The sequence below is a fragment of the Ziziphus jujuba genome, chromosome 12 (genome assembly GCF_031755915.1).
Source record: "Ziziphus jujuba cultivar Dongzao chromosome 12, ASM3175591v1".
NCBI lineage: Eukaryota > Viridiplantae > Streptophyta > Magnoliopsida > Rosales > Rhamnaceae > Ziziphus > Ziziphus jujuba.
In genome coordinates, this window is record NC_083390.1 from 20,082,770 (window position 1) to 20,108,711 (window position 25,942).

At 32.0% G+C, this 25,942-nt stretch overlaps 5 protein-coding genes across 8 annotated transcripts; 3 read left to right on the forward strand and 2 right to left on the reverse strand.

Moving 5' to 3' along the window:
* Positions 1-486: 486 nt before the first annotated feature.
* LOC107429319 (uncharacterized) lies at positions 487-3,125 on the reverse strand. The gene is made up of 5 exons (XM_016039985.4): positions 2,666-3,125; positions 2,451-2,538; positions 2,268-2,338; positions 1,972-2,028; positions 487-1,080 (listed from the first exon to the last, which is right to left on the reverse strand). The coding sequence occupies exons 1-5, from the start codon at positions 2,771-2,773 to the stop codon at positions 868-870; spliced, it is 537 nt and encodes a 178-aa protein (XP_015895471.2). The 5' UTR covers positions 2,774-3,125; the 3' UTR covers positions 487-867.
* A 3,773-nt stretch (positions 3,126-6,898) lies between these two features.
* On the forward strand, positions 6,899-8,490 carry LOC107429320 (uncharacterized). Its single transcript, XM_016039987.4, has one exon. The coding sequence runs from the start codon at positions 7,236-7,238 to the stop codon at positions 8,352-8,354; it is 1,119 nt and encodes a 372-aa protein (XP_015895473.3). The 5' UTR covers positions 6,899-7,235; the 3' UTR covers positions 8,355-8,490.
* Positions 8,491-10,002: 1,512 nt separating this feature from the next.
* Positions 10,003-11,475, forward strand: LOC107429313 (uncharacterized). The gene has a single exon (XM_016039980.4). The coding sequence runs from the start codon at positions 10,206-10,208 to the stop codon at positions 11,349-11,351; it is 1,146 nt and encodes a 381-aa protein (XP_015895466.3). The 5' UTR covers positions 10,003-10,205; the 3' UTR covers positions 11,352-11,475.
* A 3,808-nt stretch (positions 11,476-15,283) lies between these two features.
* On the forward strand, positions 15,284-16,812 carry LOC125418592 (uncharacterized). Its single transcript, XM_048462455.2, has one exon. The coding sequence runs from the start codon at positions 15,593-15,595 to the stop codon at positions 16,694-16,696; it is 1,104 nt and encodes a 367-aa protein (XP_048318412.1). The 5' UTR covers positions 15,284-15,592; the 3' UTR covers positions 16,697-16,812.
* Positions 16,813-16,897: 85 nt separating this feature from the next.
* On the reverse strand, positions 16,898-19,295 carry LOC107429326 (uncharacterized). 4 transcript variants are annotated; one of them, XM_048462457.2, is made up of 3 exons: positions 19,046-19,295; positions 17,609-17,683; positions 16,898-17,413 (listed from the first exon to the last, which is right to left on the reverse strand). In XM_048462457.2, exons 1-3 carry the CDS (start codon positions 19,148-19,150, stop codon positions 17,072-17,074), a joined length of 522 nt encoding a protein of 173 aa, XP_048318414.2. In that variant the 5' UTR covers positions 19,151-19,295; the 3' UTR covers positions 16,898-17,071. The 4 variants fall into 4 exon arrangements, with proteins under 4 accessions (XP_048318414.2, XP_048318413.2, XP_048318416.2 ...); XM_048462456.2 differs by having other exon boundaries at positions 17,609-17,692; XM_048462459.2 differs by having other exon boundaries at positions 17,609-17,729; positions 19,046-19,189.
* Positions 19,296-25,942: the final 6,647 nt, after the last annotated feature.

Below are 25,942 nucleotides of genomic sequence, written 5' to 3' on the forward strand. Positions count from 1 at the left end.
ATTATACTTGCCATCATTTTTATTATACTTTCCGTAGAAATACCTTGACACATTTACTTTAATTTTTCGTAAAAAACTCTCCAATAAGTTCGCTAGGTTGAAGATCGGGTTGAGGATCCGTCTTTGGACAAAAACGACACCTTTCCCCTCTTCCTTCCTAACTTTGTTTGTTATTTCCAATTAAAAAAATAAAAGAAAAAAAAAACAAAAAACAAAAACAAAGAGGCAATAAAAATAAATTTAGAACGAAACTAAGCGAGGAGATAGTCTTTAAATATTTTGAAAATTTTTTAAGTGCATCATCTATTGAATTTTTTGGTCTAGCGGATAAGAGCGAGCTTTTTGAGATAAAACCTACGAATCCATGACAAGGCCCCCCCAAAAGCAACAAAGTCGAGAAAGGTAATGCAATGTCGGCCCAAATGGTCACATGCTCTGTTTCCTTTTTTTTTTTTTTTTTTTTAACAAAACATGGTCCAGTGAATATACAAAAACAAAACCATCAAACTAAACCCCAAAGTTGTTTTTCATCCAATAGTAATCTCCATATACACAAAAAGGTGACACATTCGGTGCTATATCACCCTCATCATTTTCATACACAACTTTTCCATGTGACAACCCACCAAACATTTCATTTCAGGGTGACAAATTTTTGTTCCTTTTTCTTGGTGAGAAACAACTAGTGAGAGGGACATTTGGGAAGGCTATTAACATCTTCATAACTGGGTTACAAGAAAAAAATCACATTCCCAAAGTGAATGTAAGTCCCAGAAACCAAAAAAAAAAAGTCTCAGCCAGCAAAAATTGCTCCCTGGTCGTTCCCTTGGTTCACAATTTTTGAATGGTATGTATAAAGTTGACCGCTCAGTTGCAGAAACCACTCGTTCCGTACAATCCAAAGCTTGACATGTGGAAACGTGAGCCTCTATCCACCATAGGATTAGCTTCAAAACGCGTCCTCTTTGAGCATCTGGAATCTTCAAAAACCGACTGTCCGCTAAACAACGAAGGAGAATCGAATCCTTCAGCCATCTCCATCAGCATCGCCTGCAAGTCCTCCAACGTGTAATTCTTTTCCTATATTTCAAAATTCAATATTAATTAGAAACGAAGGATTTTATTATTAAATAAAAATTATTAGTTGAATTTAATTATTGCTTCACATAAGCTTATTTTCATTCTTAAAAGTGATTTAAGGAAAACCATTTATCATAAGGTATTTTACAAAACTAATAACAATCGAAATTTAAAATCCAAACTAAAAAAATAATAATTAAAAAAAAAATGTACAAGTATTGCTCCAATACTAGTCTAGAAGACAAGAGTAAGATCTACTTGATTCCAATTTCTTCTTCCCCCACATAGCAACTTCTTTATCCTTCCCTATGCGTTAAAATTTTCACTTCCCCCCCCCCCCCCCCCCTTTCCCTCTTTGGGCCAATAAGTAGTCTTCACAGTTTCAAATCTTCAATGCGAACTCGATCATCGCCACTTGTCATAAAGACAACAAATGATTGTTACTCATTTTAATCATAATATTCATTTCACTTTGGTTTTATTATTTTTTAGTCTATGTTATTCCGTAATAGATATTATAATACTAAAAACTCTAAAAACTACATGATCATGAATCACTTACCCTTTTCATAAAACACCTCTTTTCCCGGATGTATGCCAATGTAAAATTCCATATACATGTAACTGAGATTAACAAAATTAATTAATAAGATTTAATTACTTGACACTGATAGTCATGTATCTTCATTTCTATATCATCTTTCTACAGTGTAGTGTTTAGCAGCATGCATGAAATGAAATGTTCACCAGCTTCTCTTTCTCTTTTTATATTTTCTAATGTTTGAATTCGTAATTCATGACAACTTAATTGTTGAATTAGTTTAGTAATAACTAAGCTTATTCAATACAGAAAAGCTGCAAAAGGGAACGTGAAAGCTCTCTTATACATACCTCATTTCTAGCTTGGGCCATGAGAGAGACCATTTCTTGCAAAAAATCAGAAAAGCCCTGTGACACGGAGTCAATTTACATATTACTCTCCTGGTGCACTATAAAAGACACACGACGAACTAAAACTAAAAGTTCAAAAAGGTGATGATATGGGAATTATTTCTTCAAACATTTCCATACATGTATATATATATATATATACATAGAGAGAGAGAGAGAGAGAGAGAGAGAGAGAACGAGGTAAAAATTGAAATATAAAAAAGATATGTTAATGATATATATATATATATACCCACCTCGTCATCTCCATCTTTAGGGTCGTATAAGCCTGCATCATACGCAGTTCGCTTCCTCTGATCCGATAGAACTGTATTCCAATGAAACGCATAAGAGGCATTGATTAATTATTACTATTAGAGAGCTGGCAAGGAATAGAGAATAGTCATACTACGAATAAATTTTTCTATTAAACACCTTACCTGAATAAGCTTCTTGTATTTGCTGGAATTTTCGCTTTGCTTCACCCAACAGAGAAGGAGCTCTTGTCCACCTGTCTGGATGCCATTGCTGTACCAGAGCAACCCAAAAGGATCATAATTTTTCGATTCCCATTTGAATTAATAAACTCCCAAGAAATGAAAGAAAATCAAAAAAGACAGATATAGAAAGAAATTAGAGCAACATCGTTGCTTACCATAGCAAGCTTGCGATAAGCCCGCCTTATATCTTCGCTAGAAGAATCAGAATTAACTCCAAGAACAGAGTAATATGATGGTGACCCCTTATAATTATAAGCTTCCATCTCCTTCAACAATTAATAATCTCACTCAATGCAGCAAATTGGCAACTACCCACTACTCCCAAATTCCCAAAAGCCAAAATGCGTTTCGAGTCCTACCTCCACTTAAAGCATCAAAACCCACTACTTCTTTTGCTTCAAAGAATCCAATTCCAAGCTACAAATATTGCTGAGAGGACATTGGAGTGAAAATGAGAGTTGGGTTAATGATGCATTTATATAATATTCCCACAAGGCAATGGCGGTTTCTGATAACTATAAAAGTAGAAAGAATGTTATAAAGAAAGAGCAAAAATATCTCTCTTTCTCTCTATCTCGGTGTGTTCCGGAATGTTCCCGAAGGTGCTTTCTCGGTGAGTCAGACGTGGAAATTTCTATGGCTCTCGTGGACAGTAGCAGATATTTTGTTGGGTTTGAGATATTTTTGAAGAGGCTTCTGGCTTCTTAGTTCTCATTCTTTTTGTTAGTACAAATTTCTCAATTTATTCAAAAAAGTAAGCAGTGGGGCCCATTTCATTTACTTACCATGGGCAGCGATCCTTATGCCTTTCACATCTCTGATTGGCATCACCGTGGGTGTGACACGTGTATACATATTCCTTTTAGGATTTTGAAATCTGGCAATTTCGACGTACTGTTGCATATGTCTTGCGTAAACCAATGGTAGATTCCATTCAAATTTACATGTTTTAAGTGGTACGTTGAAGACACTAAAAATAGAGAGGCAAAATTATTATAAATATGAAAGTGCATAATTGTAAATGATATAAAAAATTTATAGATTTTTCTAGACTTAAAATGTGATACCGTTCCACTTCTTTTTCTTCCACTATCATTCTTTTTTTATATATTTTTTAAAATAAATTTAGAATGATTAATTTTTTTATTAAATTTATTTATAAGTTAATAATTTTTTAATAATTTATCTATATATATATAAAAGACAATATCAATTTAATATTATTAAAAAATTATCACATAATTAATTATTAAATTTTTGATAAAAATATTTGATACATATAATATTGTTCTTTTTTTTTTTCTTGCTTTTTGATTTAAACTATTTATATATTTTTCACTTAAACCAATGGCTAAGAAACTTCACCTTCTCTTATGTATTTGATTCAGGTTTGTTTTTTATGTAAAAATTCAAAAATTTATAGCTACTTTGTCTTTTTAGTCGTAGTTTTTTTTTGCATTACAATACGATTTTTTTTTAGATAATTAATCTTGCTCTAACATTACAATTTTATTTATTTGCTCAAGAACTTTATTTCATTTTATGCAAAAATACTCGAGCAAATGGAGCTCAATTATCAATAAAATATAAAATAAGTGTAACGTATCTGTCTGTTTTTTCATTAATTTCGGTGCAAATTAGTGAAAACACCTCGTGCCTTATTAGACTTGGAATGAATTAAATATTTACGAACAATAGTTGAAGCAATTTTTCATATGCTTCCCTACTTTGTCCACATAAGGCAAAATACAAAACAGCATAGGAAACTTATAATTGGTAACAACGAATTTTTTTGGAAACTTACAGTTGTAGCCCATCCAACAATTCTTTTTTTTTTTTTTTTTTTTCTGTGGTTTGAGTATAGCAAAAGCTTTAGAACCTAATGCAGCTAATAAGGATTTATTAGCCTATAAGTAAAAAAAAAATAACTGCATTATATATATATATATATATATATATTTTGTATGTATATATAGCTGCTATTGTAAAATTCTTCATTTTGCCCCAAAAAAAAACAAAATCCTAACATATATCCCATTTAGAAAAAAAATATGTGGCTTCACATATATTTAATTAAAACCCTAAATTTTAATTAGGTTCTCAAGCTATTACTAGGGAGAAAGTATGTATGTATATGTGATATCTAATTTCTAAATATGTTTTATTTGTATTATATATATAACAATGTGAAACATGAATTTTAATTTGTTGAAAACATAGTTACCATCTTAATGATGTATTTAATGCCTACACTGTGAAACATGACTGGAAACATGTAAGTCATAAAATATATTACTTGAAATTATATGCAATTGGACAAGTCAGAGCACATGTATGTACTGAATACAAGCGCCAAAGTGCGCATCTATCCTTGCACACATGGAAGAGTCGTTTTCTGGTGGTAGAGTCGTTTTCTGGACTTTTTAAGTGGTCTAAATGTCTTAAAGACGCAAATATAATAATTGGCACGGTTTTTAATTTAGATAAATATTTTTCAAAAGAGCATGTATTGAAGGAAGTGAATAAGAGAGTCATGAGAGAGACGAAGATAAAGGACAAGATAATGATGAAGAAGAAGAAAGAAGGTAGATTTATTGCTTCTATTGCCATTGGTATTGTTATGAATTTATCAAGAACTAATCCTAAATTCTAACACAAAACACCACAAGATTTATCGAGGTTCGGCAAGTTGCCTATGCCCTAGTTGCTCCAGTGAGACCCTTTGTTCTATCATTGATCTTGCTGTGTTTACAAGCCTAAATCACAGAACTACAATGGTGGAATCACAAATATACCCAAAACCAACACAATTGCCTTTACACCCACTCTCTTTTTGTTTCCCACAAAGCACTCACACTAAACTCTCACAAAGAAAGAAATCTAAGTGAAACTATGAGAGAGGATAAGGAAATTCTCTTTGAAACTAGCTCTGCAATCTGACGTGAAAAATCCACTCGAGGTAGAAGACAATGATACTTATATGTAGCCTGATCTGACCTGTCTAAATATTAGACACAAAATGACAATTTTGTCCTTCTTTACTAATGTGGCATTAAGGTGCACTGTTTTGTCCACCTAGAACATCAGCTTCGGTTTCTTTTTCTCCTTCGATCTCAAGCCTTTGAAAAACCTTCGAGCTGTGAGGATTAATTCTCACATATTGATACCACTTCCTCTCTCTTCTATACATATATATGTATCATTGTCTTCTACCTCGAGTGGATTTTTATGGTGTGAGAATCAGATTGCAGAGCTAGTTTCAGAGAGAATTTCCTTGTCCTCTCTGAGTTTCATATAAATCTCTTTCTTTGTGAGAGTTTAATGTGAGTTCTTTGTGGGAAACAAAAGGAGAGTGGGCGTAAAGGAAATTGAGTTGGTTTTGGGTATCTGTGTGATTTCACCATTGTAGCTCTGTGATTTAGATTTGTAAAACACAGCAAGATTAATAATAAAACAAAGGCTCTCACTGGAACAACAAAGACTGCTGAATCTCTATAAATTTCGTAATGTTTTGTGTTACAATTTAGGATTAGTTCTTGATAAATTCATAAAAAGTATAAGAATTATGAATACCATCATCATAACCATAAATTTCCCTCATATGAATTTGATCCATAGACATCCTTGCACTGAAGATTTGCTAATTTTGAAAGTGAATGGAAAGTATTTGATTTAAGATTTATTTGGTATAACTTATATAAAAAAAAGCTTTTATTTGTATAATTTTTTAAATAGAGTTTATATAAAAAATGTTTTTATTGAAAAATTATTAAATGTTTAATTGTCATTTTTTTTTATACAAATTATCTAATTTATAAAACTATTCAAAAAAATTTTATATTTTGTATGATTCAAATATATGAACACAATTAGAAGTTTTTAACTACTGAAACTATCATAGTTAAAATGAATTTTTATAAAAAGTCAAAAAATTTTATTTTTTCTTTGGATTAGAAAAATATTTTTTACATGGTTTAACCTTTTATATATTTTTTATTATTATTAAAATGATTCAATTAAATGAAAGTAGCCTCCTCAAAAGTTGTGTATGTTTTATGAAAAGCATTTTCTTTTAACAAAAGCAATTTAGACACTATTTTTGTTAATATATACATTAGTATGATGTCTTTTGGATGGAGTTATAGTTTGTAAGAGAGTTTTATAATTGGCTTTTCAATGCTAATTTAACACGTAGCATCTTCATGTCTGGATAGAAATTTAATATAACTTCATTTTTACAACGTCTCATATAATAACAAATCATTATTATTAAAATCTTCACAATTTCTTACAAGCCGAGTGAATTTCATTTGTTTCTAAAATTAATGTTAAGTTTGAATCCTCCGATAATCCCAATGTAACAATATAACAAAAAATATATACATACATAAGAAAGAGAGACAGAGAGAGAGAGGACTTTAATAATTTGGTCTTCTCCGGATTAGTTATTCTAATGTTATTTATTTATATATTTCATTTCGTGCTATAGGGTGGAAAGAATAATAAAATAATAGGTCTTTTTTCTGGAGAAGATAAGTGCGTGGAATTCATCGTCCAATCTGATAGAAGCAAAAACCATTTGACAAGAAATCATTGAATGAATTCTTGGACAAAGAAAAAAAGAAGAATCATTTCAAAAACTTTTTGTGTAATCTCTCTTAACTTCTTGTGTTACAAAAGTTTCTGCTACTGCTACACTTGCTTACCCCAGTGACTAGTACTACCATGTCTCCAATTCAATCTCAACCATCCACTTCCTCCTTCATCATCACCATCCTCATCATCTTTTTGCTGGGTCCACTTCCACACCAAGCCCAAGCTCGGAAGCCTCATGTCATCCATTTCCGATCCCCAAATCTCTACCCGGAGGGCATCACCTGGGATCCCTCCGCCAAACACTTCATCCTCGGCTCCTTCTGGAACCGTATTCTCGTCTCCGTCTCCGATTCCGGCACTGTCGAAACCATAATCTCCGACCACTCTCTACCGGAGAACGTTACCTTCTTGGGCCTCGCCGTCGATTCCGTCAACGACCGTCTACTCGCCGTCGTCCAGGCCATGGAACCACTCCCTCACTTCCAGGCCCTCGCAGCCTATGACCTCCGTTCTCACCGCCGCGTCTTCCTATCTCCCCTCCCGTCAGACACCGACGACGGCACGCGGCGGGAGATCGCAAACGACGTCGCGGTGGACTCCAAGGGCAACGCTTACGTTACCAATTCGGCCGGGAACTTCATCTGGAAAGTCAACGACCGAGGAGAAGCTTCTATTTTCTCCAAGTCGGCGATATTCAATTTCCATCCAGTGGACAAAGACTCGCCGTTCAGCTTCTGCGGTCTAAACGGCATCGTTTACGTCGGCGAGGGTTACTTCCTTGTTGTCCAAAGCAATACGGGGAAGATGTACAAGGTGGACGCCGACGACGGCACGGCACAGCAGGTGGTGCTGCCCCAGGACTTGCCACTGGCCGACGGGATCGCGATGCGCAAAGACGGCGTCGTTGTGGTGGTGTCGCAGCATAAGATGTGGCTTTTGAAGAGCGAGGACACGTGGGGGGAAGCGGTAGTTTTTGACGAAATTGACCTTGATCGGGAGGCTTTTCCAACCACCGTTGTTATCGGGGCTGAGGAGAGGATATATGTGGTATATAGTCAATTGTTGGATACAATGAGGGGAAACGTAGGGCGGGATAAGTTTAGGATAGAGGAAGTGAGGTCCGAGAAGGAAAGTGGGCTAGATCATTTTTGGATGTTTGTACTAATCGGGTTGGGCTTGGCCTGTTTCCTCTTTTGGAGATTCCAGAGGCGCCGGTTTGTTAACAACTTCGATAAAAAGACCACTTAGTTTTTTCTTTTTCTTTTTTTTTTTTTTTTGGGTAACACTTGTTGTATTGTTTCTTTTGTTTATGATAATGAATGGTTTGATGTGATTAATATTTTACGTGTAAATGTATATATACATGTATATATTTCTTTTGGCATGTCAAAACTCAAAATTGGATATGGCTTTTTATATTTTAGATAAATCCCAAAATCTGAAATTATCGTCAATCATGGCTGATTATTGCTATCTACATTGTTGGAAGTAGACGACGGACATGGTTTTTGTTATGTTAATGCGGGTTGGGTTATTGATGTTTATAACATGGTTTATATGCATGCTTAAGAAAAGGATGGACTTTTTTCGAAACAAAAATAAATTAATTAATTAAAAAATTAAAAAAAAAGACAGACCATGTAATAATTATCTCATAATTTTTCAATATTATATAGAATTTTGATCTTGAATTTCCAAACAATTTTCAGATTAAAAAATAATAATAATACTGCCATAGTATCAAATAATTTACAAATGATATGAATAAGTGAACATAATTAAACAATTTCACATTGTTGTCTTATCATTTAAAAAGAAAAAACAACAACAACAACAAAAGAAAAAAAGGTCAGAGGTAAAACCCAAAGGGTTTTTTAAGGTTGTTAAACAATATAGGAACCCGTATCACTGTAAACACTGTCTAAATTATGTATTAGTTTATAAACATGGTTTTTGTTAAATTTTTACGTGTCTGGGACGAATAATAGTTTGCGAGAGAGTTTCTTAAATGGCTTTTCAATGCTATAGCACCTAGTATCCTCGTATCTGGACGGCGATTAATGTTAACTTATTTTTAATCGCGTCTCTTGATTATTAACATGCCATTATGGTTTTCTTTTTTTCTTTTTCTTTTTTTTTTCAATTTGGGCTAGTGCTCTTACCATCTATATATATATATACAAACATCAATAATCCCCCTTACTGCTTTAAGCAAAAAAATAAATAAATAATTCACCTTACTACAAGTTGTTGTGTATATTCCAAAAGAAGAAAATAAAAAAATTGTTGTCGCCCTCCACCTTATTTTTAACATTATTTATTGAAAAATCTCGTGCACATCTGAAAATCGTATAAATGTACTGATTTTGTGATTAGTATTGTACACTAACTAAAAGATATATGAAAGTATTATATATATATATATATATATATAAGTAGTACAATTATTTTTCAAAAATATAAATTTTTTTAAAAGTAATAAATATTCATTTATTGATAAACAATTGCTGTATCAAAATCTTCACATTTCCTAGCAAGCCAAGTGAATCTTAATATAACGAAAAATATATAATAATAATGACAAATTTATAATAGAAAAAATAATAACAATAATAATAAGGGAAAGGGTGAAACCCGTTAAATTATTATTATTATTTATAATAATGTTAACTTTAATTTGGTCTACTTTAGATTGCTTTTAGGATAATTATATCTTCAATCCTATAGTAGGAATGTTTGCATGATAATGTTTTAAAAATATTATTACTAATATTATCATACAAAAATGATAATTTATTCAAAAATGGTTATTTTGTATGTGCGAAATGTATCTTGTTTGATTATCATTTTGTGAAAATAAAATAAAATAAATTTGATTTTTATAAAATTAAAAAAAAAAAATCAATCTTTTACGAGGGAAAAATATAGGGGGCAAAATAGTGCGTCGAAATCATCAACCAATCCGATCGGTGGAAAACCCATTTGACAAGAAATCATCGAATGAATTCTTGGACAAGAAAAAGAAGTCATAACTTTTGTGCAGTCTCTATGTTATAAATTCCTGCTACTTCCAGGCACACACCTTACACCAATACTACCATGTCTCTGATACAATCTCAAGATTCTCAACCATCCATTAGCTCCATCATCATCATCATCATCATACTTATCCTCTTCTTTCTTGGCCCACTTCCACACCAAGCCCAAGCTCGGAAGCCCCATGTCATCCATTTCCGATCCCAAGATCTCTACCCGGAGGGCATCACCTGGGACCCAACGGCCCAACGCTTCATCGTCGGGTCCTTCCGTGACCGTACTCTTCTCTCCGTCTCCTATTCCGGAGCCGTCGAAACCCTAATCTCCGACCATTCCCTCCCGGAGAACGTCTCCTTCTTGGGCCTCGCCATCGATTCCGTCCACAACCGTCTACTCGCCGCCGTCCAGGCCATGGAACCACTCCCACACTTCCACGCCCTCGCCGCCTATGACCTCCGTTCCCGCCGCCGCGTCTTCCTATCTCCCCTCCCTTCCAACACCGACAACAACGACGGCACACGGCAGATCGCAAACGATGTCACGGTGGACTCCGAGGGAAACGCTTACGTCACCAATTCGGCCGGGAACTTCATTTGGAAAGTGGACGATCGAGGCTCAGCTTCCATTTTCTCCAAGTCGGCGATCTACAATTCCCATCCAGTGGACAAAGATGCACCGGCCAGCTTCTGCGGCCTAAACGGCATCGTTTACGCAAGCGAAGGTTACTTCTTGGTGGTCCAAACCAACACGGGGAAGATGTACAAGGTGGACGCCGGCCACGGGACTGCACGGCAGGTGGTGCTGCGGGAGGATTTGGAACTGGCCGACGGGATCGCGATGCGCAAAGACGGCGTCGTTGTGGTGGTTTCGCAGCACAAGGCATGGCTGTTGAACTTGAAGAGCGAGGATAATTGGGGTGAAGCGGTGGTTTATGACAAAATTGACCTTGAACAAGAGGGGTTTCCGACTTCGGTTGTTGTGGGAGTTGAGGAGAGGATATATGTGGTATACAGTTATTTGTTGGAGGTTATGAGGGGAAATGTAGGGAGGGATGAGTTTAGGATAGTGGAAGTGAGGTCGGAGAAGGAAAGCAGGGAAGAAGATCATGTTTGGATGTTTGTACTAATCGGGTTGGGGTTGGCCTGCTTCCTCTTTTGGGGATTTCATATGCGCCGGTTTGCTAACAACTCGGATAAAAAGGCCACTTAGATTTATATATATATATATATATATATATAAATATATATATATATATATATATAGAAGTTTATTTTTTGTAACACATACTAGCTTTATTATCTTGAATAAAATAACAAATTACTGTTTACTTATATATTTTTTCCTTTGGTGAATTACTATTTTCTTATGTGATTGTTTTGAATTTGAATACGCGCTGATCTTGAATTGGTATTCCATAATTTACATCATGTAATGTGAGAGTGAGATAAGCTAGTGTTACATCCTAGATCCAAAATCGCCCAACTTATGACCCAAAAATGCCAAATGCATAGAGGCCCAGTTTAAATATCACCTGCCCAAAAAACCATGTGCATGCGAGAGTGTCTCTAATTTTGATTTTGATTTTTTATTTTTTAAAATGAATCTGGATGGTTTTTTTTTTTTTTTTTTTTTTTTTTTTTTTTTGGATAAACGGAATCTGGATAGTTATTGGTTGATAGAAGTTTCTGCTAAGCTTATTTTGGACTTAATCGTACCAAAAGTTTTGTGATCTTGTTTTGATCCTAATTATTCATAATCATGAATACTTGGTTGGAATTGGTATTACCTTATAGAATTACTCTCTGGTCCCTGCCAAAATTATCAAACTTTTCACGTAAGTCGAATAATAATAATAATTGTGGAAATTATCTACACTAAAATAAATAAATTAAGTTCAATGTAGAACCTTTATGATTCTATAAATTAATAATATTTTAACGGTTGAAATTGAGATCATAGTTGAACCGGTAAATATCATACTTTTTTATTTTTTTCTGCACAAATTTAAATTTATAACAAAATAATAATACCGATAATTATCTTAAAAATAATAATAATCTTTTAGAAATGATTTAAAAGAAGTATGCATAAATAAAACCAATTTGATTGTAAGCATATATAAATAAATTCAATTATTAATTTTTGATATATATATATATATATATATATCCTTACACTTCAACAAAAGTTTACCTTTTTTACAAGTTATATAAATCATACACACGCACACACACACACACACACACACACATATATATATATATATATATATATCTGAAAACAATTTGATTGTAGAGCATTGAAAAATAGTTCGTCTTGTGTAGTTAAGGCTTAAAAATTCATAAGAATGACTAAATTTGGGTTCGGGATTGGAATGATTATCACTGGAATGATTGCAATTGTTTTTACAGTTGAAGTAGAAGTAAATCTTCCTCTTCCACCACCACTTCCATCCCATTTTTTTGCACCTTTTTCACTTATCAATGATAAATGCACCTACTTCACTTATCAGTGCGCTCTTTTTTTCTTTTTCTTTTTTTTTGATAAATAACTTATCAGTGCACTCTTGGTTGTACCAAATACAGAACCACTGCAAATAATATTAATGTTGGATTAGGTATCAAAATCTACCTCTTATACTTTTAATTTGGTTCAATTATTTTTTACATGCAAAGTTATGTATCTAGATGATAAACTAGAACACTTGGTATATGAATATGGTGTTCATTATAAGATAGGAGAATATTCCGCTAAACCAAAATAACATATATATATATATATATAGATAGATAGAGAGAGAGAGAGAGAGAGAGAGAGAGAGAGATAAGCTTTTGATATTATATATATGTGTATGCAAGCATCTGTTATTTGTTTTCAAAATTATAAAATTCTTGTCACCAATTCCTTACATTAACAAAATTGAATCAAGTGAATGATTATACGGAAACCTGCTACAAGGATTGCAAGAAGGAATATTAGCTATATATATATATATATAGTTAATTTGTTTTTTATTTTATTCTTTTGTTTGTTTGCTGGTTTGTTGGTTTTTGTTTTGTTTTATTATTATTATTATTATTATTTTGACGATCACTGCCTCTGTTCTGCGGAATGTAAGGCATTTGCCATTTGTTGTGTCATCAGTTCTCTTGAGTTTCTTAGGCTGGCATTTATATCTTAATTAAGATAGGAGCTTTTAGAAATGAATCCGATTTTCTCCTCAGCAAATCTTTTTCAAACATTTTTAGAAATTTGCATGATCAAGACCTAAGAATTTGTTTGGTCAGTTGTTTTTTAAAAACAAATTTTTTATTTTAAAAAAATAGAAAATAGTTCTTTAAAACATTTATATTGTATTTGGTTGTTGTTTTCTTAAAACAATTTTTTAAAACAAAAGCGAAAAAACAAACAATAATATTTCTTCATTTTCGCTTGTTTTTCAAACAATTTTAATATGTTCAAAAAAAGTTATGTAAACAAGCAATTTAATATCAATCAACGATCGAAGGTCTAGGTTGAACCGGATCAAGATTTGAAACCAAATAGGTTTGGAGCGCTAGAATGGGCTGCAATTCTGAATTGCTAAACACCCTTTGTCTGTTTGTTTGCGTTATTATTATTATTATTATTATATATTACTTCGTTTTTGTAAAACTATATAAAAAGTGTTTTTTTTAATTTATTCTTTATTTAAAAAATAAAAAATAAAAAAAGCACAGCCAATCAGTGCCTATTGAGGGGTTTTCTTTACAATTCGAAAATGATTCTATACAATTCTATTATTTATACACTATTATTTAAATATATAAAAAATATAAAAATACTTAATGCAATATTATTAATACTTAAGATATCCATGCTTCGTACCATTTCAAAATTACATATCTTTTATAAATAAAATTTTTTTTACAATTCTAAATTAACTATATACAATCCTATAAAAATTAATTTTATTAGATTATTTTTCTTTTCTTCTTTCTCATTTTGAATTAAGGTTGACTTTCATCTTCTTTATTTTTTTATATTTTTTGTTAGTTTTTAATGATATGAAGTGTTATTTATTTGATAGGAAAAAACCAACCATCACGAACAAAGTAGGATAGCTAGAGACTGGGTTTGACATGATTTATGAACATATTTGGAATATTTGAATTTGTTCAATCCAACAATTTCGTAACATTTTTGTGAAGTATATTCTTAGATGGTTCGATTATAAACTTTTGTTAAATTTTGAAATAGTTCGGTTATAACCTTTTGAATAGATTTAAAGTAGTTCATACGTGTACTTTTGAACATATTTAAAATTATAATTTACTATTTTGGAGCATTCGATCATAAACTTATTATTAAGTGTGTTCATTTGTATATTTCTGAACACGTTAAATTTATTTAATCCAATAATTTCAAACTCTTTTCATAATATATTTTTTAATGCTTCGATAGTAAAATTTTGTACAACTGAATATGTTTAGTTATAAGCTTCTAAACATATTAAAGTTGTTTAATTGTGTACTTTTGAACATCTTCAAAATTATAATTTATTATATTGGAGTGTTCAGTTATAAACTTCTATCCAAATTTCAACAACACATTTTAATCCAACACTTCCATTATCTATATCATTTTTATCCTGCATATATTTTATATTCAATTACATGTAAATCGTCAATAATTAAAAAAAATGGACATATTTCATAATGTTAATATATGTATAAATATATAATGCTCTAGATAAATGTCAAACATATTAAGAAAATACAGATAAACGCTTCTGAACAATTAAAAAATATTCAGTTTTAAACTATCAAATAAAAGATAAATTTTAATATAACATGATCAAATATAAAAGTATTGTTCCGACCTGATCGTTGGTAAGCCATGGAAAAAAAAAATTCAAACTAAAATAATTATTAGAAAATAAAAAAAATAAAAAAAAATTAAATACATTTTACTGTACCTATTTTTAGACTTATTTATAACGTATAATTTGAGAAAAAAATAAAACTATATAAAAAAAATAAATAAATAAAATTAATAAATATTTTTAATAATAATTTTAAATAAAAATATAAATATAAATTAATAATGAACTCAATAGAATCCAAATACTAATAAGATTAGAAATCCTATTTTCATGTACTTTTTATTATTATTTTCTTTTATCTATACGTCTCCACGCATAGAAGAAGAAGAACAGCGGATGATACTGCCACGAAGCGTTCGTTCCAATCCGATAGAAGCCGAAACCCATTTGACAAGAAATTCATGAAATTGTTTCTTTTACAAGAAAAACATTTTGTCTTTTTTTGAATGAATTCTTTGACAAGAAACTCATTTCAATAGCTTTTGGTCGTCTATGTTTTTTAAGGTAAAGTTTTGGGGTCGTCTATTTAGTAGCTTTTTTTGGTTACTCTCACCACCAACAACACTCTCTCACCCCCAATACTACCATGTCTCGAATCCAGTCTCAACCGTCCATAATCATCTCCTTCATCTTCTTCTTACTTGCCCCACTTCCATACCCGACCCGAGCTCGAAACCCTCATGTCATCGATTTCCGATCCCCAGATCTCTATCCGGAAGGCATCACTTGGGACCCATCAGCCCAACACTTCATCGTCGGCTCCTTCCGCCACCGCACTCTCGTCTCAGTTTCCGATGCCGGCGTTGTCGAAACCTTAATTTCCGACACCTCGCTCCCAGAGAACGTCAGCTTCGTCGGCCTCGCCGTCGATTCCGTCAACAACCGTGTCCTCGCCGCCGTCCATGCCGCCGACCCATTACCTCCCTTCAGCGCCCTCGCCGCCTACGATCTCCGTTCCCGCCGCCGCATCTTCCTCTCCGCCCTTCCCTCCGAAAACGACGACCTCAAGCAACAGCTCGCCAACGCCGTGGCCGTTGACTTCAAAGGCAATGCCTACGTCACCAACTCGATCGGAAATCTCATCTGGAAAGTCAACGCGCAAGGAGAGGCTTCCATCTTCTCCAAGTCGCCGATCTACACCTCCCACCCGGTGGACCAAAACGCACCGTTCAGTTTCTGCGGTCTAAACGGCATCGTTTACGTCAGCAAAGGGTATCTCCTTGTGGTGCAAAGCAATACGGGGAAGATGTACAAGGTCGACGCCGACGACGGCACGGCCAGGCAGGTTCTGCTGTCGGAAGATATGCCGATGGCCGATGGAATTGCAATGAGGAAAGACGGCGTCGTTGCGGTGGTTTCGCCGTATAAGCTGTGGCTGTTGAAGAGCCAGGACAGTTGGGGGGAAGGAGTGGTTTATGACAAAATTGACCTTGACAACGAGAGGTTTCCGACCTCAGTGATTGTGGCGGATGAGGACAGGGTTTATGTGATATACGGGCATGTTTTGGAGGCTATAAAGGGAAATTCCGGTAGGGAGGAGTTTAGGATAGCGGAAGTGAGGTCGGAAATTGAGAGTAGGGAAGAGAATGTGTGGATTTATGTATTGGTCGGTTTGGGTTTGGCCTATTTCTTGTTTTGGAGATTTCAGATGCGCCAGCTTATTGGAAACTTGGACAAAAAGACCAATTGATTTTTTTTTTTTTTTCCTTTTTTTCTTTTTAAATTTCCACTCTCTGTCTGTAAAACTTGCTCTTGTTTTTATTTCTAGTAAAGTTTAATGAAAGAAAGCTACAATCTTTTGTTTGATACAGCCTTGCTTGCAATGGTGGCCACATTTTTTTTTTTTTCAACTAGATGTAGCATAAAGTACAGGAAAAATGTTATGCAAGAATTTAAACTAGTAAACCCAAATTCAGCTATTTCCATTATTGCAAATGTGGCAACAGCCTCTGTAGGAAGTAGTTTAGATTTACATAAATTACCTTGCAGAAGTACCAGGACTTTTGGTGGCTTGCAATTCATAATGATTACTTTTTCTTGCTTTTGCTAAGGTACAGTGTTTCTGCTACGGTAGTGTTGCTTCACCCAAAGGTCGAACTAGGCTTCCCATAGAATTGAGAGATGGTGATGAAGATTGAAGCTTTGTGGCCTTACCAGATGATTCTGCTGCTGGAGATGAGTTTTTTCCACTCCCAGTTTTTGGTTTTGAAACCCCTGCTTCTTCCCTAAGTTTCTCGAGCTTCTCAAAAATCTTTCTCCTGGTTTCAGGCTTAACAACACGTCCATTGGCCGGTTGTGCTGTGAAAAATGCAATTCCACTAAGCGTTCCAGCCGTCAAAGATATCATCGTATCCCTCCGTGAAAAAACGGTTTCTATAGCTTGTAATTTATGTCCTTCATTTACTACCTGCAATGGCAACAAAAGGAAGAACCTAAATAAATTTGCAATTCAGAAAATACATCATAAAATGAGGGCTTTCTTTGTCATATTCAAATACAAATGCTATCTACTAACACTAGTTCATATTAACCAAAATGATGTTTGTGCTAACAAAGTATTAGGAATGTGATCTCACAGGAGAAATTCATTTTGGTATCTTACCTGTGGCCATATCAAATCTGTTCTGATAATACCTTTGAGGCTCATTGAGCTTTCAAAATGGAAAGCATTCTCTGCCTGCATCATCTAGAGGTTTCCAACATTGAACATTGATCTGAATAGCCTGTACGTAAAATGTTTGGTCGTCCTTATCTAGCCAGGCATCTTTTTTTTATATTCTGTTATTATTAGTGTTAAGTCTTCCAAAAATTTACTCGCACATCCAATAGAATTTAATTCCGTAACTCTTATATTGGCAAAAGAGTTTTCTAACCAAATCAGAAACTCACATGTTTTCTCCTCTCTTTCCAAATTGAGGAGTAAAAATCTAAACTAGAAGAATTAAAGTAGAAACAGAATAAGAGTTTATCCAATTTGCGATTAGCAGGCTATAAGTAAGAAACTGACTGTATCAAAGCAAATACACTTTGTTATGACCAATAAATATTTGTACAGTACAAATTAGGGCAATAAAACTTGTAGCAACTTCTAAACATTCTGAGACTGACCATTCAAACCACAGGAAATGAGTATTTGGCATAAAGTCAACAAATTATTTATTATAAAAAAAAAAAAAAAATCATGAATTTGGAACTGCATATTATATCGTTATCAATTCTGTAAGCTTTACTTAGAGCATATATCAGATCAAAATTTAAGCAACACAAGTAAAAGATAGCTTAAAAGATAGATCTGGTGAAAGAATAAAAAGTTCATGATGATAAGTAGAGGAAGCACAACATGAATTTGTCTCGTTTCCCTCCTTCTCAAAGCAAGTTTATAAGATCCAGATAGTAAAGAAATGTGTCAACAATGAAAATCCATGGATGGAAATCAGTTCTAGAGTTGTGTAAGTTGGACCTTGGTTGGCATATTAACTTTAGGTGTTATATTCAAACTCTAAAAAGAATCGAAGTTTTTCTTGCAAATGTTCATATTTTTAGCTTTTCCACTCATTGCTAGAGAAAATATATCCAGCTTAATCCTACAATATTGACAACTTCTAAATGGCCTTAGTTAACACATATCCAATTTCAAGCATAAACCAATACCAAATCACCCAAAATATTTGGATTATACCCTGAAGCAGCACCTAAGTCTACCATTTTTAGGTCCAATAAAGGAAACCCATAAGATTCTTTCCCTTTATGAGTGTCACAAAACCCACCACTAATTACAAATTTTTTACCCGCATAAGCTCAAATTTCTGTTAACGACCTAAATCTTGTCACAACCCACCAAAAATAACTACATAAATAAATAAATAAAACTGAGCTCCAAATAGTCCAAACGGTGCAGAAGTAGACGAGTGGTAGGTATTATCTTAATAGGTTTCACTTCCCATTTTCTTTTCTGTCCATCACACTCTCACGGCATGAAAAACAAAAAAATAAAACCCAGATTGAAAAGCTATTTGTGGAAGATAGTTGAAGTTAGAACCTGAAGAGGACGAGCTCTCTTTATGGATATGATCCTGGGTAAGGTATTCTCACCGATGACCGGAGTCAAAGGGCTTCCGACCAGCTTCAGACAAACGAACGTCATTTTCCGGCGAGATAACCGTCGTCAGACTTGTGATATTGACGATGTTGAATAGAGTACTCTTACAATACGTTCACTTTCCACCGACTGCGTAATCGAGCTTTTGAAGGTCGAAAGATGGGCCAGCCTCCTGAGCTAGTTAGGGTCTAGGCTGAGTCATTTAAGAGTTTTGGGCCTAGAATGAAAGCCGATGCGGGCTAACTGTAGTAATTGTGTTGCTTTGGGTTAATTTGATTGGGCTGACTGCTAAGTCTAATTATACTCTGTTAGTTGAGTTCCGCAAATAAAACAAGGCTTGTATAATTAATTTGATTGGTTAATTTGAAGATCCATGCTCAATTTTCCCATGATTAATTAATAGGTTAATATTTAACATAAAAAAAAAAAATGGAAATTGAATAACCAGTCCATGTCCGAATGTGGCCAAATCATTTTTATTTTTTTATTTTTTTTGGGTAAACTAATTGTTTGAATTTCTAGCTGGCCTTCCCGAGAACAACAAATTCAAGTCCAAAGGATAAGTAGATGAGTGTGTAATCAAATCAACAAATATGGTTTTTGGTTTTACTCGTGAGTGTGTAATCAAATCAATAAATATGGTTTTTTGGTGTTTCTCGTTCTTTTGTTAGTGTTCGATATATACTTTTACAATATTTAGTTACATTTAAAATTGTGTCTTATCAAGTCAATATCTTTCTTTTTCGATTTAACTTTTGAGTTGATCCAAGAAGTTATCAAACTCCCTAATTCCTTAGAGTAAGTTGATACGGAAGTTATTAACATGTAATGAAAGTGACTCTACATAATAGGTATAAACTTCAAATAATAATGGAATAAGAAGATTTTAGCCAAAAAAAAAAAAAAACAAAAAAAAAAAGAGCCAATGACCCGAAAAATAAATTGCAATATCATAAGAGAATAAACCAACTATATAATTATAATTATAATATAATTTTAAGAAATCACAAGCCCCTTTAAACAGAATCATATATATCAATGTGAATATTTCGATATTAGTTGTATCAGTATATATACATATATATATATATATAATACCATTAAATATGATGGATGCAGAATTATCTAAAGGAGGCAAAATGTTACTTGTAATTAATTGAATGGATGTGTTCTACTTGGAATGAAATATATAATTAATCATTAAATTAGTTTTAATAAAAAAAATGATTGATTGAGTTTATTTTATTTAAGCACATATGATATGAAACCTCGAATTATTGGTCTATCCGAGGTAATGCATTAAATTTTTTTGTTCTTGATAGAAATTAGTGAATCAACTATTGTTAAAAAATGGATATTATTAAAGTCACATTTGATATATATAGAATGGTTATTCTTGATAAAATAGGAATATCTATTCATAGAAATTAAAAAAGAAAAAAAAATATTCATATTGATATGTTTGGTTATTATCTTGAATTGGGTTCAATGTTTAGTTTTTATGATTTTTTTTTCTTTCAAAAAAATCAAATTTTGTAAAAATTAATTAAAAGTTAAATTTTATTGTCATTTATTTATTTTTAGCTTAGGATAATCATTTGAATATAGTTTAAATATAATAAGAATATTTATTTTTCAAATGAAGAAATAATAATTTTGAACTTTTTGAAATGAATAATTACTCCTTAAGATGAGAGAAAGAATAAGTAATTTTATGGAATATTTATTTTTGAAATTTAAAATCTACCAAATATAATAATAGTTAATCTTATATATTAGCTGTTATATTTCTACATCTATTCCACATATTAAGCATTCCATAGAAAAAAGAAAAAAGAAAAAAAGAGAAATCAGCTTATGGTTGGATTGACAAATTTACATATGCATGCACTGTGCCACTTATAGCTTCCAAGAGTAAGGGTTGGATAGATGTATTTTCAATGGACTATTTATTACAGTTAATTGAACTATAAGTTTGTACATGATTCTCAATTTACAAACAGCTATTGCTTGAACCAAGTCCATAGGAACAAACCAGGGATAAAAATCATTTTTTTCTCTGATAATAATCTGATTTCAAATTCATCTATATTGAAAGGAAGGAAAGACGCCTCATTCAAACCCGATCATATTAGAATCTGAAAATGTATTCTTAGAGACGATTTCATTCAAATCAGATCATACTAGAATTTGAAAATATATTCTTAGAGATTTTACTATTGAACCAAGTCTAATTATTATATGAATACAAAATAATAATAATAAATAACACTATTGGTTGAAATATTAATAAATAAACCAAGTAATCAAATTTTGTTAATTAAATATTATTGTCCAGAGAAAAAATAGTTTTACTATTATGCTGTACTTTGAACAAATCTCAGTCTTGCATTTACTTTGATGTTATTGTTTAAAAGTTATGTTTAAATTGAATTATTATTTGTATTAAAAATTTAAACTGATAGGAGAAGGATTATCATTTTTTCTCCAATAGCACTCTCTCTTTTCTATAATCAAATAAGCTATCATTTTTTCTCTAATAGCACCCTTTCTTTTCTATATTCAATTAAACATTTCGGAAGAAATTAAAGCAGGCTTAGAAATACATTCATTTACTTAAAGCCGATTTTTAGAGCTAGAAGTGACAAAATAATATTTTTCATACATATATATAAAAGGATTGGAATTAGAGTTGTACCTGTGAGACGTAATAACTGTATGTGCACCATACCTGTAATTCCTTGATGTTTGGCTTCGACCAGGAAAATTGAATATATAACATACATACCATTCTGTGACAAAATTAGGCTTTGAGTCTTGAAATCCGCAGAGGGTTGGAGGTGTTGGATTCCATGCAAATCCTTGTCAAATGAACAGTCCTTGCTCATACCTCAGTTTCGTTTTCTATTCGACCTGTTAACTTTGCTCAGCATGCTTCTTTGAATGAGTAGTATTTTATACCTTGTTATATATACGTGCGTGTATATATATAGAAAAATATGTGTGTATAAATTTCTGAATTTAAGTAGTAGTGTTACTTAAAAAAACAAATATATATATGTATATATATATACATGTATAAGTAACTTTTTTATATATAAGAAAAGGTACTATCATGAAAAAAGTCTATAATTTATAGATTTAAGTAATATCAACAATAATTACAGATTGAAGTGCTATTCTGTACCTTTGGATGAAGATTAGTTAAGATCGAGTTTAGGTGACACTAAGAAAGTCATTAAGATCGAGTTTAGCTGACACTAAGAAAGTCAAGCAATCTTTTCAAATCAAAACTAACACAGAGAGTTTTATTTACCCAACATTTAGATTACTATATGTCAGGGAAAATATATAGTACTTATTAAAAGATTCTTATTTCTGTTTTACACAAATAATTTCAATATAAGAGATTGTGTTTTTCGCTATAATGAAAATGCCTGTAAATAAATATATATTTGTGTGTATATATAAATATTAAAACACTGAATAAGATAGAAACAATACCCCAAAAAAAAAAAAAAAAAAGCACATGCATACAATAATGATAATAATAATAATCTTTGTTTTGGTAATACTTCAAAAGCAAGCATAAATTGGGACCCGTTGTGAGATATTTCTTGTGGGAGCACAAGTAACGTCTCTTTCCATGTACAAAAACCGTACAAATACTAGTGACCGGTAGATAATTTGCTTTCATTATATATGTATAAGTTTTTTGTGTCAAAGTACGTAAACCAAAAAAGCCTGCTTAAAAGTTTTAGTATAGGTACCGATCAGTGATATATTTTTCGGCAAATATTGTTGAGCAAATATATATAATTTTTCTTTGGTAAATGAGTAAATACATTTTTCGCGGAATAAATGAGTAAATATATATGTATATATATATATATTTATTTATGACTTAAATAATATGGACACAAGATCAAAAAACACATTTATTATGAACAAATCTTTTGCATTTTCTTTTCATGGGGTTTCTCTCTTAGTTTTCAAAATATGTCTATATGAACCAAATATCTAACAATATATGAAAAAGTAACCAACTAAATAGGAACTATATATATATATATTGAAAATATTAAAAAATAATTGAAAATATTAAAAGATAAACTAAATTTGACATATGAACTTGATAAAAAACAAAAGCATAATTAATTCATATAATTCTGAAATCCGTATTATTTTATTATTTTCTATTCTTTTATACCATGTATCGCTAATTTTACCATGTTCATTAAGTATAAATTAACTGACACAAACATAATATAAATTTTTTTATAATTTAAGAGACAGACAGCATCTTTATTTTAGTTATTAAGGTGTCTTAGAAGAATATTAGGATAAAATATGATGATGAATATGTATGGATCCACATAAGAATGGTCCTATCACTTTTACTTGTTTTGGTAAAAAAGATTGGTCCTATTAATGCTTCTCTACATACGTTGGCCTTTTCATCATCTGGAAATTAAACCAGTTCATTTATTAATCTGCCAGAAAGTTGGACTACCTAGCTAGCAATAAATCCAAATCCTGCCTAGACAGCTTTTGGTCACAAAATCCCGACAAACTTGAGCTCTCTAATCATCAAAACTGATCTTTTTTTTCTTTTTTTTTGGTAATTGATATGAAAATTGATCATTAAATAAGTAATTAATATTTCTTTATTCAGACACACACACACACACACACACACACACACACACACACACACACACACACACACACACACAGACATATATGTATACATGCATATATATATATATATATATCTATACATATATATATATATATATATTGAACTACTTAGTTCAATCTTTATTTTCTAATTAAAATTACAACAATTAATTATGAATCTATTGTATTCACCTCATAATCTTTTCAAAGTATACCAGTACTAGTCTTCAGTCACAACGCTCATGTGAAAAAGATCGATACGTTAAGTTCTACTCATGTCTTAATCTTATGTTGACAATTATGGGTCAAGAGTGTGGGATTGGTGCAGCTCTTTTATTTTTGAAACTTCTATAATGTATATTTTATGCAAGTTAATAAGGCGCAGAAAGGGTAGCTGAATTACTCCACCTACAAAAGATTAATATCTTTTACCTAAAGCAGTTCATCATACATGAATATCCGAACTTTGTAATGCATAGAATCCAGATACAAATACAGCTAACTAATTTCTCAGTAAAGAGACATTGGATCCCAAAGATTATATGCAGTGAGTGTATTTAGATTTTGCTAAAATCTAAATATCTGGATGTCAAAACCATTGCAGAACTGTCAAAAACTTTTTTAATTTGCCCCTTCTTCTAGTCCTGCCTCCTTAAATTCTTACAAAACTAATATGGATGTCCCAATATATCCCATGTAATAATCCTACAATTACATAACACCTATCATTTAAAGTTTCTTTAATATGTGATTTAAGACCTAAAAGAAAAACAAACTTATCCAATAAGCATTTACACTAGGTAGAAAGTTGAAGTTGCAAGGTAGAAATTGAAACAGATTGATGTCGATCAGTGTTTATACAGGAATATTTTGTTTACAAAATTTTACCGCTTCCGGGCTTCCAAAGCAAAAGAAAACTGATTACTTAAAAAATACTATATTTAATTTTATCCTCTAAAAGCTACAAATCTAATAGAAATTTTGGTATCTAATATTCAATCTTATCGTACCCATATGATCATATGTGAAGTGAAAAGTACTTCAAACATAAAATATCATGATGGGTTTATAATCATGGGAATATATTAATCAAAAAGTTTCTTTATGTTTTTTATATTAATTGGTGCAAAAAAAGGTAACTAATTATATAAACTTATAATATGTATGCATATCATATATCATGTGCTCATGCAAGTTTTTATGCCGGATTTATTAGTTTGATGCATGTTGATCATAAGGTAATTAGGGTTTATCATATGTATATGATCTATAGTCCTCATAGCATAGAACCAAAGTTCAGGTCGAACAGACAACGAAACAAAGATTAGTATGCAAAAAGGGACTGCTCACTTGACAAGCTTAGCATCGAATCCTCTCACCCGTTCGTCATGATCATATCATGATGATTGCCACATATAGAAGCTTAATTAATTCAACCCCATCTGGAAAAAAAATAAATAAATAACTCATAATCAGAAATTAATTGATTGTAAATATAAAGTTAAAGACCAAGTTGTAATAAATCGACCTAAACGAAGAAGAAGAAGATAAAGAAAGAAGAATAAGTAAAAGAGAGGAGTACTTAGTGGGTATATAATGGTCGGACTACAGAAAGACCTCCATATATGGTTTTTCTTTGTACATGCTGTGTTTTTTAGCTTGGTTTTTATAGAGATAAGATGGGAAAATAAATGATTTTTTTATTACAATTTTTTAATATTTTAAATTGATGAAGCGTGTAATTTTATACCAAATCTGCATATGCCACAGCACAGACACGTGAGGAACTTTGACTAACTGGTGATATTGCTCACCAGTCATTTTTACACTGTCTTCATATTATTTTATTTTCTTTACTATTTCTTCATCTCCGTAATTTCTTGTTTTATTTTATTTTATCTTCTTTTCTCTTTCTGCACCCCCCTTTCGATTCTCTCTCTCTTTTCTCTCTCTCTTTTCAAATAAATCAGAAAAATAAATGGCTTGTTGGTTGAGTGGAAAGGTTTAATTGCAATTGCCGACCTTTTAATCGATATAGTTAGTGGGATGATTCATCAGATATTTTCAAACTTGTCATGTTACCAAAAATTGAAATAATATTTCAAACTTCTTGATGGTTTATACTTTACACCGACCTTTTTGTGCTAATTAATAAGT

Bases quoted from the DNA above. Each gene is read 5' to 3' on its own strand.
- LOC107429319 (XM_016039985.4), bottom strand. From the start codon at position 2,773: ATGGAAGCTTATAATTATAAGGGGTCACCATCATATTACTCTGTTCTT. The intron at 2,539-2,665 runs GTAAGCAACGAT...GCTCTGGTACAG, and splicing joins CTTATCGCAAGCTTGCTATG to CAATGGCATCCAGACAGGTG. The intron at 1,081-1,971 runs GTATGTATAAGA...TTTGAAATATAG, and splicing joins TGGCCCAAGCTAGAAATGAG to GAAAAGAATTACACGTTGGA.
- LOC107429320 (XM_016039987.4), top strand. From the start codon at position 7,236: ATGTCTCCAATTCAATCTCAACCATCCACTTCCTCCTTCATCATCACC.
- LOC107429313 (XM_016039980.4), top strand. From the start codon at position 10,206: ATGTCTCTGATACAATCTCAAGATTCTCAACCATCCATTAGCTCCATC.
- LOC125418592 (XM_048462455.2), top strand. From the start codon at position 15,593: ATGTCTCGAATCCAGTCTCAACCGTCCATAATCATCTCCTTCATCTTC.
- LOC107429326 (XM_048462456.2), bottom strand. From the start codon at position 19,150: ATGACGTTCGTTTGTCTGAAGCTGGTCGGAAGCCCTTTGACTCCGGTC. The intron at 17,693-19,045 runs GTTCTAACTTCA...GGAAACCTCTAG, and splicing joins AGAGAGCTCGTCCTCTTCAG to ATGATGCAGGCAGAGAATGC. The intron at 17,414-17,608 runs GTAAGATACCAA...TTGCCATTGCAG, and splicing joins CAGATTTGATATGGCCACAG to GTAGTAAATGAAGGACATAA.